The 19720-nt window shown below is 39.7% G+C and overlaps 1 protein-coding gene across 2 annotated transcripts in view; it reads left to right on the top strand.

Moving 5' to 3' along the window:
* CDC123 (cell division cycle 123) overlaps positions 1-16983 on the top strand; it is a 60511-nt gene extending 43528 nt beyond the window's left edge. The window contains exons 11-13 of one of the 2 annotated variants that reach the window (XM_081053220.1): positions 11031-11159; positions 14532-14669; positions 15185-16983. In XM_081053220.1, coding sequence (XP_080909346.1) covers positions 11031-11159; positions 14532-14669; positions 15185-15211 — 294 coding nt within the window. In that variant the 3' untranslated portion in view covers positions 15212-16983. The remainder of the gene's footprint in view (positions 1-11030; positions 11160-14531; positions 14670-15184) is intronic. The other variant, XM_081053221.1, reaches the window with a different exon arrangement.
* The last annotated feature ends 2737 nt before the right edge of the window (positions 16984-19720 follow it).

Below are 19720 nucleotides of genomic sequence, written 5' to 3'. Positions count from 1 at the left end.
TTTATTCTTTTAAACCTTAAAAGTGATGGAAACTTCTGTAGTGAAAAAGAAAACAAAACCCCTACTTAATGAATCCCAAAACAGAGATTTCACTGTCTCAAGATATGCAACCTTTTTAAAGAAATTTGGGTCACTGACTATCCTGTGGTCAGTGCTCATTGACTTAGATGCAGAGGAGACAGTAGGTGTGTCTTGTAGGGGTATGGCCCATATGTCCGCAGATGTTTCCCATGTCATTCTCATGCTATCATCCTCACTGTAGTGATGCTTGTCATGCTGTTGAGTCATGTTTTTGGACATAAGGATTTGGCCTATATGGTCATGTCTCCAAAAAACTGGTGACTGCTTACTTTCCTGTGTTAAGTGAAAAGATACCACTTACTCTGTTTTTCACCTTTCTGCCTTCAGGGACCATGTATCTATTAAGGATTAGACAGAGGAGTTATAAATTGAGATTCGGTAATAAAAGGGACGTTACTTGGCAAAGTTTCAACTTAGTGGAAACAAACCTTAGGCAAAGGATGGGAAGCCAGTGTGGGAGAGTGGATAGAAGCCTGCACTGACAGACAGAGGCCCAGGGCCCTTGTCACCGCTGTGCTGCTCACACGGAGCCACTGGCCACGTGGAAGCAGGCAGGCAGCCACTGTCTGTCGAGGGCCTGTGATGTGTTAGATGCCATGCTCCTAACAAGAAGCTTTTGAAAAGATGATCTTCTGACCTCGAGGAGCTTGTCTTAGAGACTTACACATTCCACGGAGGTGGCCAGGTAGCAAGCTGTATCACATCCGTCGGGGAGGAAACCTAGCCCTTCGCCCTGGGTGTGCAGCTCAGAAGGGCTTTATTCTCACTTAGTTCAGTATCGCACATAAACCGTAAAGCCCTGTGAGGTACCTGTTATTTGTCCCCATTTTACATGGATGAACACTGAAGCAATTGCATTTTGATGCAATGATATTTAGTAGGAGTTGGAAGTTTGGAATTTGCCAGGGTCTCTCAGTAGTTTTTTTGGTAAATGTCCAGGGCTGCAAATGTCTTCAGTGAAGTTGGACGTGTGCCTACGTAATCACTGCTGTGATCTTACACAACTGAAAGTGGGTGCATGCTTTTCAAGTGAGAAACGGGCCAGCATAAACACCCTGACAGTTTCCGAGAAGAGATTTAAACCATGATGTAAAACTCGGTTGCATTTAGTGGCACTTGCATCACCGTCTGCTAGGCACTCTCTTGAATATATAACTTGATGACTATTCTTGTAGAAAACCTAACTCTTCCTTGTATGGTGGTCTCATACACGGAATATAATTGTGTTTGGGCTTGGAACATTTTGATGTGTTTCTGACTGGGGCAGGCAAGTTGAGTCAAAGTTGATAGATTCTTGTGTTATGTAAGTAACGTGGTGGCCTGCTCAGTCAGTAGGTCTGGGATGAGGTCTGAGAATAAGTATTGCCAGAAACCCCTTAAGAGATGCTAATGCACCATTAGAATTTAGAATAACTGCCTTAGATGCTTGAAAAATTATTCTGGTCCCTTATATGTTCTTTTTGGTTATGATTACTGTTTTGTGTATTTCATTGCTTTCTGGACTGACTGTGTCTGATCTTGAGTCTTTGATATTCCTGAGATTGGCTTTGAGACTTGGTCACTTTCTTATAACCCTTCTATGTGATTGAAAAAGAAAGTATAATTTCTAACGTGTCAAGTATTCTGCAGATGTTTGTTCAATTACACTTGTTATAATCTTGTTAAAATCTTCTTTATCTTACGAATGAAATGATGTCTGAGGATACCTTCAGAATAATATAGATTTGGGGGGGGGGGATGGGATATAGGTAAAACAAGATTGGCTGTAGGGATTTATCAGCAAGATAACTGTTGAAACTGCCTGTTGGATAAATGGGGTTTTTAATACTGTTTTGTTTACTTTTGTATATGTTTAAACTTTTCCTTATTAGTATATTTTTAAAAACTTTAAAACCATGAAAAAAATCTACGTTTTTCTTTATTGTCTACTTAATTTACCAATTACTAAACAGGGTTGTGTTAACGTCTGCTTTTTAATTTTGTCGATTTTTGTGTCATACTTTGGGGTTATATTCTTCTTCCAGTGCTAGTTCATAATGGTTTTGTTTCCCCAGTGAATTCTCATCGTAACAATGGCCCTCTGTATTCCTAACAATGCTTTTGTGCTTTTGGCATTCAAGTATGTTTTGCCTGCTATTGATAGTGTTAGTACAGTTTTCTTTCATCTTAGAATTTATCTTAGTCCTTTTCTTTTTAGCTGTTAGGTTTTAGATGTGTATCTTGTCCGTAGCATATTGCTGGGATTTTTTTTTTTTTTAAATCACTGACAGTTTCTGGTTTTAACTGGTAAGTGTAATTTGTATTTACTGTATTTGATATTTGAATGTTTTCCACCATCTTATCTTGAGTTTTCAATTTGCTTTGCTTTTCTATGCTTTTTCCCCCCCTCCTTTTAATTTATATTACTCATTTTTCTTTAGTCTCCCTCTCCCCCGATAATTTTGAAGTTATGGTTTCTTATTTCTATTATTTTGGATATTTTGTGGATATTTAATAAACTCTAAAGCTAATTTTACTTGCTGTCGCCCTCATGATACAAGGACCTTTGAACACTAATTTCCAGCACTCACTTTTGTCTTTCATGTGATTTCTGACTTTCAGTTTCACTTTGTACCCCCAAATTAATCATGACTGTTGCTGTTCACTTTCTTTGCTCACCACTGCTTCTTGCCTCTCACTGCTTTCTGGATCCAGTTCTTCCTAGTAGTATATCATTTTGTAGTCAATTCCCACAGCCGTTGGCTGGAAAAGCCTTTGTTTAGCTTTACACGATGACAGGTTTAGCTGGGGATAGAATTTTCTGTTGCCTCAGCACTTTGAAGACACTGATGCATTGTTGTTTGGCTTCTTTTCCTTTTTTTGAGTCATGTTTTCAAGGTCTAAGAATTCATTTCCTCTGTTAATTGTAGAGAATTCTCAGCTGTCTTTTCAAGTATCACCTCTTCCTTTTCTGTCTTTTGGCCAATGGAACTCTATTTACAGGTATGTTAGAGCTTCTCACTTTATCCTCATGTATCTTGACTACTCGGTTTCCACCTCTTTCTCTCTCTTTACTTCGTTGAAATTTTCTCAAATATGTCTTGAAGTTTATAAGTTATCTGTCAGCTATGTCTGATCTGATACGTTTAACCTATTTACTAAGTTTTAAATTGTATCCGCTATATTTTTTCATTTCTGTAAGTTTGATTTCGTTACTTTTCAAATCTTCCTTTTTTTTTCTCATAGTGTCTTGTGTCTTAGGGTTTTGATTTCTTTATATTTTCAATCTTTTAAAACCACTGAATATTTTTGCATAGATTTTTTGAGATATAATTTACGTAGAGTGAAATTCATCCTTTTTAATGTGTAGTTCTGTGAATTTTGACAAACACATACAGTAGTAACCACCACTACTACAATGGTGATCGTGAACTACTCCATCATTCCCTGAAATTTCCTCATGACCCTGCCTGCAACCCTTGCCCCTGGCAAGCACTGCTCTGTAAATCTACTTAGTTATTTTTAAGTTTTTAATCAGTAATATATGCACATTGTTCAAAAATCGTATCAGTGTGAAGTCTTTTTTAATAAATTTTATTGGGGAACAGTGTGTTTCTCCAGGGCCCATCAGTTCTAAGTCCTTGTCCTTCAGTCTAGTTGTGGAGGGCGCAGCTCAGCTCCAAGTCCAGTCACCATTTTCAGTCTTAATTGCAGGGGGCGCAGCCCACCATCCCATGTGGGAATTGAACCGGCAATCTTGTTGTTGAGAGCTCGCGCTCTAACCAACTGAGCCATCCGACTGCCCCTCCGGAAGCTCAGTGGCAGCTCGTTGTCTTCCATATAGTTGTGGAGGGCACAGCTCACTGGACCATATGGTAATTGAACCAGCAACCCTGCTGTTCAGAGCTCGCGCTCTAACCAACTGAGCCATCCGGCAGCCCTGACCAGTGTGAAGTCTTGCTGTTACTGATACTCCTGACTCTGTGCTCTCCTTCAGTTCAGTTTTGTTAGTTTTTTTATACATCCTTTCAGTATTTTTTGATGCAAAAACAAGTAATATGCTTATTTTTTTCTACTTTTCTTACATAGGAGTTAGCATATGACATACATCCTGCACCTTCCCTTTTCACTTTTTTAAACCAAAGTACAAGGTCTGACAATTAAGTTCATGAACTCATCCTAGAAAACGTGCTACATACGTCATTGCTGAATATCACTACGGTCACCTCTGAAGTCCTCCCCTTGGGAAGCTATGCACCGACGCCAGCGCCTAGTCCCCCCTTCAAAGCAGGTTTGGAACTCTTTTTCTGGAATGGCCATCAGAGCTGTCATTGTATTACCCTTGTCCTGAATGTCATCAAAATGTGTTCCTTTCAATATTTCCTTATCTTCGGGTAAAGAAAGAAGTCAGTGGGGGCCAGATCAGGTGAGTAGGGAAGGTGTTCCAATACAGTTATATGTTTACTGGCTAAAACCTCTCTCACAGACAGTGCCGTGTGAGCTGGTGCATTGTCGTGATGCAAGAGCCATGGATTGTTGGTGAAAAGTTCAGGTCGCCTAACTTTTTCATGCAGCCTTTTCAGCACTTCCAAATAGTAAACTTGGTTAACTGGTTGTCTATTTGGTACAGATTCATAATGAAGAATCCCTCTGCTATCATAAAAAGTTTGGCAACATCATTTTTGACTCTTAATTTGGACTGACAGAACTTCTTTGGTCGTGGAGAATCGTCTGACTTATATTGTGCACTTTGAAGCTTTGTTTCAGGGTCATATTGGTACACCCATGTTTCATCACCAGTGATAACACGGCCCAAAACATTGTCTTGCCTCTTGAAAAGTCTTGGCAAACTTTGACTCTCTTTTGCTTTTGTGCATTGGTGAGCTCCTTCAGGACCATGTCTGCACACACCTTTCTCATGCCAAGATTTTCAGTTAAGATTTTCCTAACTGTGCTTGGTCTGCTATGCTTCTCACAGTCAAACGATGATTTTGAGGAACAATTTGACAAATTTTTGCAATATTTTCATCAGTTTTGTTCGTTATTGGTCACCCTGACCTCTCTTCATCAGTGACACGTTCTCTTCCCTCATAAAAACATTTAATCCATTTGTACACTTCCCTTTTCTTCATGGCATTATCCCCAAAAACTTGGATTAAAATGTCCCTGATTGCACTTCCATTCTTGCCAAGTTTAATGACAAATTTAATGTTTGTTCATTGCTCTAATTCAAGCTCAGACATTCTCACGACAGCACACATTAACACACAACAACAATGATGAACGCCACTCAGCAAGACACCGCCCCACGTCGAGATGAACACAGCCATGAGACACTGATAGACCAAGTTTCTGAAACCTTACTGAGCTGCTTGTACGGTGCTGCCTCTGTAAGCGCACAGTGGCAAGTTCGCAAACTTAATTGTCAGACCTTGTGTCTTAGTTTTCCAATTTCTTACAGTGGCCCAGTGTTTTGTTCTGTGGATACACTGTGTAGTTTTTTTAGCTGCTTCCCTATCGATCAACACATAAAGTGTTTCTAGTCTTTTGCACACTGCTCTGGTGAATATCCCATCTATGTGTTTCATACATGTGCAAGTATATCTACAGGATAAATTCCTAGAAGTGGAATTGCTAGCTCAAGGCTAAATGCATTTTAATTTTGTTATATATATTGCAGTTTACCCTCTGTAGAAGTTACTCCATGTAATCCCACTGGGAATGTACCTGGATGTTTCCTCAAAGCTTGCCAACAGAATATGTGCTCAAACTTTGTAGGGTGTTTTTGTTGTTTTGGTAGATGAAAAATGTTTCAGTATAATTTCGATTTCTGTTTTTCCTATTATGAGTGAGGATGCAGTTTATCTTTTCATGTACTTAAGGTCATTTCTGTGAACTGTTGCTTCATATCTTTTCTATTTTTTTTCTGTTATTGATTTTCCTTCAAAATATAGGAGCTCTTTATATATTATAGAGATTAGGCCTTTGGGGTTACCCCAGTTTATTAGTCTTTTGCCATGAAGATAAAATATACTATTATTTTTTTATGATTTTTGAATTTGAGTCATAATTTTAAAAAGTACCTCCCTATTTTTCTTTCAGTAGTTCTTTTGTGATTTATTATTTTTGTTTGTTTGTTTCTTTGTTTTGTTCTTTAAATTCCACATATAAGTGAAATCATATGGTATTTGTCTTTTTTAATTTATTGGGGTGACAATTGTTAGTGAAATTACATAGATTTCAGGTGTATAATTCTGTATTATATCATCTGTAAATCCCATTGTGTGTTCACCACCCAGAGTCAGTTCTCCTTCCATCACCATATATTTGATCCCCCTTACCTTCATCTCCCACCCCCCACCCCCCCTTACCCTCTGGTAACCACTAAGCTATTGCCTGTGTCTATGAGTTTTTGTTTCTCATTTGTTTGTCTTGTTCTTTTGTTGTTTTTGGTTTATATACCACATATCAGTGAAATCATAGGGTTCTCTGCTTTTTCTGTCCTACTTATTTCGCTTAGAATTATACTCTAAAGATCCATCCATGTTGTCACAAATGTTTCTATATCATCTTTTCTTACCGCCGAATAGTATTCCATTATGTATATATACCACAACTTCTTTATCCATTCATCTATCGAAGGACATTTTGGTTGTTTCCATGTCATGGCCACCGTAAACGAAGCTGCAATGAACATTGGAGCACACGTGTCTTTATGGATAAATGTTTTCAAATTTTTTTGGTAGATACCCAGGAGAGGGATTGCTGGGTCATATGGTAATTCTATTCGTAATTTTTTGAGGAACCTCCACACTGCCTTCCATAGCGGCTGCACCAGTCTGCATTCCCACCAACAGTGTATGAGGGTTCCTTTTTCTCCACAGCTTCTCCAACACTTGTTACTATTTGTCTTGTTGATGATAACCTTTCTGACTGGGGTGAGGTGATATCTCATTGTGGTTTTCATTTGCATTTCTCTGATGATTAGTGATGTTGAGCATTTTTTCATATGTCTATTTGCCATTTGTATATCCTCTTTGGAGAAATGTCTCTTCAGATCCTCTGCCCATTTTTCAATTGGGTTGTTTGTTTTTTTGTTGTTGAGTTTCATGAGTTCCTTGTATATTTTGGATGTGAGCCCCTTTTCGGAGGCACTGTTTGCAAAAATCTTCTCCCATTCCGTCAGTTGCCTCTTTATTTTGTCGATGGTTTCTTTTGCTGTGCAGAAGCTTTTAAGTTTCATATAATCCCATTCGTTTATTTTAGCTTTTACTTTCATTGCCTTTGGAATCAAATTCATAAAATGCTCTTTGAAGCCAAGGTCCATAAGTTTAGTACCTATGTTTTCTTCTATTTATTGTGTCAGTTTATTGTGTCAGGTCTTATGCTTAAGTCTTTGATCCATTTTGAATTAATTTTGGTACATGGTGACAGATAGCAGTCCAGTTTCATTCTTTTGCACGTGGCTATCCAATTCTCCCAGCACCATTTATTGAAGAGGCTGTCTTTCCTCCACTGTATGTTTTTAGCTTCTGTCCATATTTGTCCAAAAATAATCTGTCCAAAATTATCTGTCCATATTTATGTGGTTTTATTTCTGGGTTCTCAATTCTATTCCATTGGTCTATGTGTCTGTTTTTCTGCCAATACCATGCTGTTTTGATTATTGTAGCCCTGTAGTACAAGCTAAAGTCACGGAGTGTGATACGTCTAGTATTGTTCTTTTTTCTTAAGATTGCTTTGGCTATTCGGGGTCTTTTGTGATTCCAAACAAATCTGATGATTTTTTGTTGTATTTCTTTAAAAAATTCCATTGGGATTTTGATGGGGATTGCATTAAATCTGTATGTTGCTTTGGGTAATATGGCCATTTTAACTATGTTGATTCTTCCAATCCATGAGCACGGAATGTCTTTCCATTTCTTTGTGTCTTCTTCAATTTCTTTCAAAAATGTCTTATAGTTTTCAGCATATAGGTGCTGTGATTTACTATTTTACATTTAAATTTTTGATTGATTTGGCATTTCTCCTTGTATGCGACATGGATCCAACTTTGTCTTTTTCTAGATTTTTACCCAGTTGTCCTAAGACCACTATCTCTATATTGTCCTTCAGATTGATGATGTTTTCCCTCAGTTCTTGGGGCTTTAACCCCTGGTTGGCCTATTTGCAGACTCTCATTCACGTTGAATATTTCCTTTTGGTTTTGTAAACCAGTCTATTTTACCATGAGTTCATCTACAGTGAAGTTGGTATTTTTATTTGTGGGAATCATAAAGATTGTTTTGAAGTTTTCATTTGCTTCTTCCACATTCCCCAAACCGCAGTCAGAGAAAGACAAGCTTCTTTGTCTCCTATTCCAGTCCTTAGGAGTTTTTTCTTATGCTCCTTTACTGAGGTGGCAGCCCTTTGGAAGTTCACTTCTTGGTTCTGATTCTCTTCCCCATGGCCAGTCTCCTGTTCCTGTGTGCATGTTAAAACCCTGCCCTGAGGTTCCGGGGAGGAAAACCCTCCCATGCGTTCCCACTGCATTGGTTTATATGCTTATTTCTGTTTTTTTAGTTCCTCCTCATTTCTGGCTCCAGGTATCCCCCTTCTTTCTTGTACTCTTGTTTATACATTTAAAGGGATTACTTTCATCCTGTTGGAACAAGAGGCTTTTGAAGTTCCCTTAACCCACCATATCCTGGGGCCCTCTAGAAAAGAACCTCTTCTCAGGGTGGACCGTCGTCTCATGGCCTGCACACCTGTTGGTTTTTATTGTTTTTGTTCTTTTCCCCTGAAATGGTCTGCTTTTCCTCCCACCACCCAGATCATCATCACTGCCATCTTTAAATTCCAGGTAACTTTGGGGAGCTATTTCAGCTTCACCCTCCAGATTTAGGTAGGTGCTCCTTATATTCTGCTCGTCTCATAATACCCTGTTCTCACTTCTATTAAAGCATTTGCCCCTCTGAATTGTAATTGTTGGATGGTGTTTGTTTCTCATTTTTTAGGGGAGCGGGGCTGTAGGGGAGTGGGGATGTCGGTGTCCTGGTCTAGACTGAACACGTTGAAGGAATTGATTCTCTTATTAGTCTTTAGGCCCCAGTGCCTGGCACAGAGTCTGGTGCATAGAGATTCATTTGGCTGGGTGGGGGCTGGTCAGCTGGGAGATTTCAGGAAGGTTACTACTGGGCCCGACTTATCTGATGGAGTGCTTAAAAACAGAATTTCTCAGATGGGTTGTGCCTGAGATGTCGCATGAAAAACATGTTATAGATACAAAATCCTCATCTTGATAATCGTTTTATGCCTGATTCCAGGCATAAAGCTGATTCCAGCTGCTTTTATTTTTCTTTGACTTGGAGGACAACTATGAACGATAGAACAAATTCTGCCAGCTGTTAGTTCTAGCAGTAGTGATCGACTTTTCTTTTTTAATTTGTTTTGTTTTTTACAGTATGCCATATTTTTAGTTTATAGATCTTAATATTCCTACGCTAACAGGTGCAATAGTCTTTTTCTTTTAACAATGAGATGGTTTTACTAGTTATAAAAATTCAAGTAGAAAGGGTTTGGGGGCTAGAACATTCCCATTTTGTTAAAATAACATGTAGCATGTCAAAGACATCTTGGTAATTATCCCAAAAGCAAAGCTGACATCATACCAAGAAGTTAATTGACAGCTGATGTTATTTCACGTAGTCAAAGAATGTATAAGTGGGTGCCGAACTGATGTGAGGAACCAGCTCAAGTGGCAAGAAAGAGTTGGAAGATTTCTCCTGGGGATTGTATTAAAATAAGAAACTTACCCAAATGGTGTGTGAAGCGTACTGCCTGTAGTGGTTCTCTGCCACTGACTAGATGTTTCTGATGTTTGAAGCAAGTCCTAATAAGATATTTCATCTTTCTTAAAATTTTCCTTTAATCCAGGTAAGAAATAGCGCTAGGTATTAGTAATTCTCGCTCAACAATCTAGTGCCTTCGGCGTATGTAATTTCACACATGCTGCATGACCAATCAAGACATGATTTCTACACATTTACAGAAAATCCGAGTTATCAGCAACAAAATGCTGTAATTATATGCAATGTTTCAATGAGAAAAATCAAGAGGAGCAAAGATAAAAGTTTGAAGGGAAAAAAAAAAAAGTTTGAAGGGAACATGTGTCTACTCAATGGCACCTGTATCTCTGTGGCCATCAGTTGGCTTTAGTATCATGGCAGGAGCTCCCAGATTTCCTGACTCTGTGATGCCACGTTAACCTCAGACGCCCCGACTCTAACTTCTCTCAGTCTGAGCAGATCAGAAATCTTTCCCTGATCCGGGAACCCATCACACTGCCCACCTCTGCTCTCAGAGTAGAAGATAGACACTTATTTTAAAGGTTGATGATAATTTTTGGATGTCCCCTTCGTTTGCTATTAAGCTCTAACATATAGACAAACAACTATTACATTAAAATTAAAGAAACCTGAGCATTTCTATACTTCTTTACATATGCTTAAAAAAAACGCACCCTTCGCAGCAGCGGTGGTTGCGTGGTGGGATTGGGGGTGCTCTCTGGAACTTGTGGCCTTTTCCTGCCTCCCAGGGCAAAGATAATCATGAAAGATAATCGAAGACACCCTTGAGAGCATTTCAGTTGTGCTACCATGTATAACCTTTCTGAGATTTTCCTTTTCCTGCTTGGATTTTTGACTTAAAACTCTCATGGTATCTGAGGCAGGATTTGGAACATATGTCTTTGTCAAGCTTTCTTTCCTCCTAGGTCCACTGTCTGCATTTACAGGTGACCTAACCTTTCCATGAGGCTATGGCACTTGACTAGGGACAGGTGGCCCTTTTTCCAGTGGGACCTGGAGGAACTGTCTTTTGAAATAAATTATAAGATTCTTTTACGATTATCTTTTGGGTAAAATAATATGAAGATCTTTCTGATAAGACAGATTATAGAGTTTATATTAATTTTTCTCTTTGTCCTGCAGGGGAAGGTGTGGCTGATCGATTTTAATCCATTTGGAGAAGTAACAGATTCACTGCTGTTTACTTGGGAAGAACTGATATCCGGAAGAAACTTGAAAGGTGATTTTAATGAAGCAGATGCTCTTGAGCAGGTAAGATGCTAAAAAAAGACACACAGGAAACCTTTTCGTCCCCTAAATATTGCTGGTTCTCTAGGCACTTGGAGAGGCTTGTGCCCTGTGGAAGTGCAGAATGTAACACCGATATCCTGACAGATGGAGGTGAGCAGAGAAGGGGTGTCCATGGGGATTCATTCATTTCACTTTAGATAAAGGCATAATGGTCATCTGATTTATTTTTTTCTAGTAATTTTTCTTTGTCTTGGCTCCTTACGTCCTGCCCATCTGAAAGCATCTTGACTCCGGGTCAGTTTGCACATCTGTTTGTTTGATCCTGACCCCAGGCCGCTGACACTGATAGAGTGAAATTGCCCAGATGTACACATGGGGTCTCTTCACAGTCACGACCCCAATTTCACGCGGGCCCCTATTACAGTTTCACTTCCCATATTGTCAGCTTTCTCTTCCATCACCCACAGTGGCTATTTCATACCTCCATACACCCCTCATACTTGCTTCTCAGTTCCTTTCCTTCTTCAGAGGAAAAGAGAAATCCACTGGTGAGCAGTGACTGTCACTGTCATCAAACCTCCGAACTTATCTGCAGCCATACTCCCAAGTCTAGCCCCACCTGCCCGCATACCATCCCTTCCCCTGTCTGCTCACCTTGTGCTGTCATCTTCTTTCCCGTTTTCTGGTCTCTTACGTCCATGAGCACCTCTCTCTCAGTAGTTAACCAGGTTCAGATAGATACCTCCCATCTTAACAACACAAAATCCAACCCCATATCGTCACCCAGCTACGCTCTTCTCCTCATCTCCACAGCCAGACTTTCTTTAAATAATTTTGTATAACTTTTTTTCCTGCCTATAAAAGTAGTTACATGCTCATTTTTAAAGAAAATTCTAAAATCAGCCACAATTTTACTGCCCTGAGAACCACTGCTTTTAATACATAACATACCTTCCCACATATACATAAACCTTTTTATATAAATGAGATTTTACTATATCTGAACATAGGTATCCCGAGTTTTTAATAATATTTAGTATTATCTTGTGAGAGTTTTATATCTTTTGAAAAAGTTTTATTTTTACACGGTCATTTAAAAAAACAGAGAATTAAAAAGAGGCAAGACTGGAAACCCTACCCCTTAGAAATAGCCATTCTTGCCACTTGAGTTAATATTTTTCCAGGCGTTTTTTGTATGGATACCCCACACATTTTTACGTAAGTGTGGTCACACCAGTTGTCCTCATGCTGTTATGTAATTTGCTTCTGTGTAACTGCTGAGTAGTCGTTTGTCGTCACAGCCGCTCCCTTACCTGGTTATCTGTCCTTGGTGGCTGCTGCTTCTCACTCGCCTCGCTTGCCGCTCCTCAGCCACGGCCACTTAGTCGCAGTCCCTGCCACTCCACACAAACCGCTGTTGGCAGGGCGCACTGATGGGTTGCTAACTGCAGTGAGATGTACTACTGCCCGTCTCTCATTCAGCCGCTTGGCACCATGTTCTTCTGACGCCTCTTCCCTGGGCTTCTGTGACATGTGCTCCCCTGCTGGGCTTCTTCCCGCCCCCGTCTATTGCTGCCTTGCCTCAGACTGAGCACCGTTCCTTTTGTTCCGTCCTGAGATGTTAGTCTTCGTCGTTCCTCTGTCCAGGGCCATCTCTGGCCCTGTTGTTTAAATCTGACTCAGATCAATGTTTTCCTTTTGGGGGCACTCGCCCTATTGCGTGGTGCCTGCCTGTGCCTTGCTTGTGTCCTGCTTGAGGCTGCAGGTCTCTGCACGCAGGGCACCGTCTTGTTCTCCATGCATCTGCGGGCCTCCACACAGTGCCAGGCACAGTTCATGTTCGTGGAATTAGTAGGTGAAGGAATTTTATCCCTGTGGGCATCTTACAGCTGTGGGCCATTAACTCTGAGCCTCGAGGAGAAGAATGTAAATTACTCAGCATAGGGTTATTTTTAAATATGAGGGACACAGTATTTGATAGAAACAGTTTGTACAAAAGACCCTCTGTGATCCAAATCCTTTCTTTCTTTTTTCTTAATTGAAACATTATCTTGGAGGTTGGGGGATAACAAAGGGGAATGGGAACTGGTTGGCCTTTTCACTAGCGTCACCTCCTGCCTGCCCTCCACTCCACGGAGACGCAGCCTTCCTTCTTTTTCTCGAAGCTGCAAAGCCCTGCCTGCTGTAGCGTCTCAGAGCCGCCTTCTGCCCTCAGACCTCAGGAGGCTGCTTTCATCACGCTTCCAGCTCAGTCTGGACATCCCCTCCTTAGCAAGCTCTTACCTGTCCGCCCCTCTGAAGCAGTCTGCCTGGCTCTTCTGATAACACCCTATTGTTTTCTTTTTATAACCCTTTTTGCTATCTGAAATGATCTTGTTTGTTTGTGGGTTTGCTTGCTTATTGGCTGTCTCCCAACTTTGTTACTAGTTTATCTCCCCTACCTAAAACAAGGTCCAGCCCAAAGTAGGTGTGTCATAAATATTTGTCAGATGATTGGTCTGTCTGTCATAAGGTATGGCCTGCTTTCTAGATCCTGTTCCATTCAAGTTTCCGGTTTGTTTCCACCTGCTGGACACCATCCATCCTTCACCTAGATATGTGCCACCCACGAAGTCCAAAACCAAGGTCTTCTGTCTCTGAAGTCTTGTTCGGCACAAGGCAGCATGTAAATACTATATGCAAGTTCTACGCAAGTACAGTTGACCTTTGAACCACATGGGTCTGAACTACTCGGATAATTTCCCCAATTGACATGTGTAGTTCAAAGGTCAACTCTGCATTGTTCAAGGGTCAGCTCTGTGGCTGGGGATCTGCATGTGCCGAGGGCCGACTGGACTTTACGAGGACTTTCGACTGCTCTGGAGGTCTGTGCCCCTAACCCCCATGTCCAAGGGTCAACCGTACATTGAAGGATGTGAAGCCTTGTTTAGTGTGATACTTGAATTTACGTAAGGGAGGAGAGAGATTCATAAACAAGTTAAACGACGTGCCCTCACTATTAACTTGATTCTCCAAGGCAGTGTTTCCTAACCGCACCTGAAGAAAACGATAATATTTATCAAGCATTCTGGCCGGTGTGAGATTGCCCAAGGCCTGGCATAACTAGCTTCTGGTCCCTCCGTAACCCATTTGCAGTGAGGACACACGGACTGCTCCCGGGAGCATCCAGCTCCCCATGAGGACGCTGTTTTCAGATACTTACATTTCTGTCCTAATGAATATGTAGGAACATCTTTAAAACCTCGGTGTCATCTTTTACTTCAAAGTCTTATTTTCTTCTTTACTGAGTACAGAGGGGACCATGCAGTTGAATTTGTTACACTGGAATCTTTTTCAGTTTGGAAAAGAAACTTAAAAAATTTTCCCCAGACTTTCCTTGTTTTCTTTGTAAAGGATTCTCCAGCTTTCCGTTGCACAAACAGTGAAGTGACAGTCCAGCCCAGTCCCTATCTGAGTTACCGGCTGCCCAAGGACTTTGTCGATTTGTCTACTGGGGAAGACGCTCACAAACTCATTGATTTTCTGAAACTGGTAAAGTCTATGTGTGCTTCGCATGTTGGTCCTTACTGAGTTAGGTCCTTTAATAATGAAGTATGTCATGTGAGTTGAAGGAGTCATTTATTTAATAATTACAATGCCGGGAAAATGTTTTTATGATGTGCATGCTTTTTGAATAATTTTCACAATACTTCTGATTTTGAAGACAGTATTTATGCTGTTAGAAGACTAAGAGAAGATCAGATCTTTGCTGTGGTTACTCAAGGGGGAAAGTGAATATTTGTATTGGGGGTGTATTTCTCTGGGTGGGAGTGTTCGAAAGTGTGGAAGAGAGAGTAGGAAATATTCAAATACCTGAACGCCCCGGAGCCAAAGTGATAAACACGTTGAGTGAATACATTCAGGTATGTTTTTCCAAGATAATTTTCACCCACGTCTTTTGCCACGGCCTCTAGAAAACGATACTTGCTTACAGAGAAAGACGTTGGCAGAAAAAATATTCTAGTTAGAATATGCTATTTTAATGTAGTCTTGGTTTCCTTTGACAGAAGAGAAATCAGCAAGAGGATGACTGACTAGAGTGCTAGCGTTCCAGCCCGAGTTAAGGAGGAAACCACCGCTCCTTCAGGAGGCAGTTCATGGTCCACAGCTTCCTGTGAACCCAGGCGGATGGGGGTGGGGCGGGCAATGTGGGAATCAGTAGCTTTTTATATTCATGTGTATTAAGCTGGGGGGAAAAACGGAGGGACTTTGCTACTTGTAAAAATAACACAATAAATAGATCTTAAACATAGGAAACCATACTGTTCTGATGATAAAATACTTTCTATGAAATACCTTTCTCTTTTGGCTCAGTCTGTTTAGATTTATCTGTTTCTTGTGCTATTTTTATACCCATCAGGTAGATGGGCAAATTTATATTTGTTATACAGAAATGGATTCTTTCCTAATCATTCCTTTTCCATTGAAAAAATATATTACTATGGAAAATATTTTTCCTACTTGGTGGATTTTCATATAATCTTTCCATCAGTTTAGTTTCAGTTGGGGTATAGCTGAAAGAATACAGACTTCTCAAACTGAAATAAACTTGAAAATTTCAATATATTACAACCACCTTAATATGTATTAATAAAAGTAGCACAGATTTAATTACAGTTTGGCCTTTTAAAAAAAATACTGGAATTGTTGGGAGGTAGAGTCCCCTTTTTAGGCCACCGTTTGAGTAATTATGCTTCAGTGGCCCAATTGATGATGACAATGATGATGGTGATGATGATGATGATGGTGATGGTGATGATGACGATGGTGGCGATGATGATGATGGTGATGATGATGATGGTGATGACAATGGTGACAACGGTGATGATGATGACACTGATGGTGACGATGATAGTGATGATGATGATGGTGATGATGATGGTGATGATGGTGATGATGATGATGATGGTGATGGTGATGATGATATCTGATTGACTCAGCACTGACTTTGCAGGATGACTGCTCAGTGCCCTATATGTGTTATTTGATGTCACGGAGCAATCTGAAGGAAACAAATACTATAGTTTCCCAGGGCATCTCTCTAACGTGGTGTCACAGGATGTTTTATTAGGTAGAGGGACAGTTTTCAGCACAGGACACACAAGTGCAGCCCATAGGAAGGTCTGGAGAGAGGGTGCCGGCAGAGTTCTCTCCACTGGTAAGGTGGAGTATGTATAATGATGAAACGCAGCATTTCTGTTTTGGTTATCTCAAACTCTGTAGCTTTTTATGTGGTTTCGAGTTATAATCACTCGATATTAGTATTTTAAGTACAAAATACAAAGATGGAATTGTGTTCCTTGTACTCAGTATCTCAGATGCCATTTCTGAGGCCAATTGTTTGAGGTCTAGATGCTTCAGAAATATTTTTGTTTCTTAAAACTGCTTTTGGGTGTCTGTTAACTCATAATGGAAGGATTTTTTATTATGAGTTGATTTAAGCTTAACTCTGGAAACGCTTCATTCACCAACATGGTACTTTATCAGTCAAAATAAAGGAAATGTATTTGCTACCAATTCAAAAAAATTCAGGCTATATATAATAAAAAAACAAGCAAAATTTGATAAATATTTCATAAACAGTACAATTTGTGGTGTAAAACTCATTAAGTTTTTGCATTAATTTTCCCAAGGAAATTGTTGGGTTCAACTTTCACTTTACTTTAAAAAATATGATTCTTGTACATTGTTTTCTTAGCACTGTATTTAATTTTAGTCGATTGTCCTGATGTTAATATTAAATATAGGGCAATATGCAGAAAATATTCTCTTAAATTCAAATGTCATTTACGCCTGTCTAAAACTTAGTTTTGAATGATCCTCTTATTTTATCGCCATTATCCGTTCTTTGTTGTAGGTACCTCAGGTTTGTGCTTGAATTTAGAAAGTGAATACCTGTGGGATTCCATTGCCTGGTCCTAAAATCCTGCTTTCTGCAGATAAGACCTTACAACTGGTGATTTCTGATAGGTTGGGATAAACATGTTTGCTTTGTCCTGCAGGCAGTGCCATGTAGCCTGAGCCTCAGTACAGCGGACTTTGCCCACAAGTTCTGTTTGAAGAAGTCTCACTTTGATTTGCATTTCCGGAGTTCATAAATTTTCCCTGTCTAAGCCATTTCTCTGTTTTTGCCAATTGAGGATTGAGTCTGTGACAAAAAAAGAAACAGAAACCTAAAGTGACTGAGTTTTTTGGGCTTAAGTTCATTTTCTTTCTTATAAAGTGGGAGAATAATAACCACCAGTTCGTGCATCTGTTAAATGAGCTAACCATGTGAAGCTTTTCCTGTAGTGCGTCTTGCATAATGAGCACACAGCCATGGGGCAGCTGTTGTTACCTGTCTGCTCTGCAGACCTCTGTGTATTATAGGACGCGTTTGTTTTTTTTTAAACTTTTGTTTTGTTGGTTTGCATTTCTTTTTTTTAAATTCTTTCTTCCTTTCTTTCTTTCTTTCTTTCTTTCTTTCTTTCTTTCTTTCTTTCTTTCTTTCTTTCTTTCTTTCTTTCTTTCTTTCTTTCTTTCTTTCTTTCTCTCTCTCTCTCTTTCTCTCTCTCTCTCTCTCTCTCTCTCTCCCTCCCTCCCTCCCTCCCTCCCTCCCTCCCTCCCTCCCTCCCTTCCTTCCTTCCTTTATTTATTGGGGTGACAATTGTTAATGAAATTACATAATTTCAGGTGTACAATTCTGTATTACATCATATATAAATCGCATTGTGTGTTCACCACCCAGAGTCAGTTCTTCAGGAAGCGTTTTCAACAGAATCAAAATTCTGAGTGGAAAGAGACTTGAGAGAGCATTCAGCCCAGTGTCTTTTCCTTTCATCCTTCCCCTCTCCTTTCCCCCATTCCTCCCTACCTCCCTCCTTTTTCTTCTTTCTTCCTTATTTAACAGAGGAGAAAACTGTTGCCCAGAGGAGCCAAGACTTTTCCAAAATATTTTTTAAATTTATTTATTGGGGTGACAATTGTTAGTGAAATTACATAGATTTCAGGTGTACAATTCTGTATTACATAATCTGTAAATCCCATTGTGTAATCACCACCCAGAGTCAGTTCCCCTTCTATCACCATATATTTGATCCCCCTTACCCTCATCTCCCTCCCCCCACACCGCTTACCCTCTAGTAACCACTAAACTATTGTCTGTGTCTATGAGTTTTTGTTTCTCATTTGTTTGTCTTGTTCTTTTGTTGTTTTTGGTTTATATACCACATATCAGTGAAATCATAGGGTTCTTTGCTTTTTCTGTCCTACTTATTTCGCTTAGAATTATACTCGAAGATCCATCCATGTTGTCACAAATGTTTCTATATCATCTTTTCTTACCGCCGAATAGTATTCCATTATGTATATATACCACAACTTCTTTATCCATTCATCTATCGAAGGACATTTTGGTTGTTTCCATGTCATGGCCACCGTAAACAAAGCTGCAATGAACATTGGCGTACACGTGTCTCTATAGAGAAATGCTTTCACATTTTTTGGGTAGATACCCAGGAGAGCAATTGCTGGGTCATATGGTAATTCTATTCGTAATTTCTTGAGAAACCTCCACACTGCTTTCCATAACGGCTGCACCAGTCTGCATTCCCACCAACAGTGTATGAGGGTTCCGTTTTCTCCACAGCCTCTCCAACACTTGTTACTATTTGTCTTATTGATGAAAGCCATTCTGACTGGGGTGAGGTGATATCTCATTGTGGTTTTCATTTGCATTTCTCTGATGATTAGTGATGTTGAACATTTTTTCATATGTCTATTTGCCATTTGTATGTCCTCTTTGGAGAAATGTCTCTTCAGGTCCTCTGTCCATTTTTCAATTGGGTTGTTTGTTTTTTTGTTGTTGAGTTTCATGAGTTCCTTGTATATTTTGGATATTAGCTCCTTATCAGAGGCACTGTTTGCAAAAATCTTCTCCCATTCAGTTGGTTGCCTCATTATTTTGTCAATAGTTTCTTTTGCTGTGCAGAAGCTTTTCAGTTTCATATAATCCCATTTGTTTATTTTAGTTTTTACTTCCATTGCCTTTGGAGTCAAATTCATACAATGCTCTTTGAACCCAAGGTCCATAAGTTTAGTACCTATGTTTTCTTCAATGCAGTTTATTGTGTCAGGTCTTATGCTTAAGTCTTTGATCCATTTTGAATTAATTTTGGTACATGGTGACAGATAGCAATCCAGTTTCATTCTTTTGCACGTAGCTATCCAATTCTGCCAGCACCATTTATTGAAGAGGCTGTCTTTCCTCCATTGTATGTTTTTAGCTTCTTTGTCAAAAATTATCTGTCCATATTTATGTGGTTTTATTTCTGGGTTCTCAATTCTATTCCATTGGTCTATGTGTCTGTTTTTCCGCCAATACCAAGCTGTTTTGATTATTGTAGCCCTGTAGTACAAGCAAAAATCAGGGAGTGTGATACCTCCACTATTGTTCTTTTTTTTTAATATTGCTTTGGCTATTCTGGGTCTTTTGTGGTTCCAGACAAATCTAATGATTTTTTGTTCTATTTCTTTAAAAAATGCCATTGGGATTTTAATGGGGA

This window comes from Rhinolophus hipposideros (assembly GCF_964194185.1).
Source record: "Rhinolophus hipposideros genome assembly, chromosome: 1".
NCBI lineage: Eukaryota > Metazoa > Chordata > Mammalia > Chiroptera > Rhinolophidae > Rhinolophus > Rhinolophus hipposideros.
The sequence above is the reverse complement of the archived record's forward strand: the minus strand, read 5'-3'. Positions and strand labels throughout refer to the sequence as shown.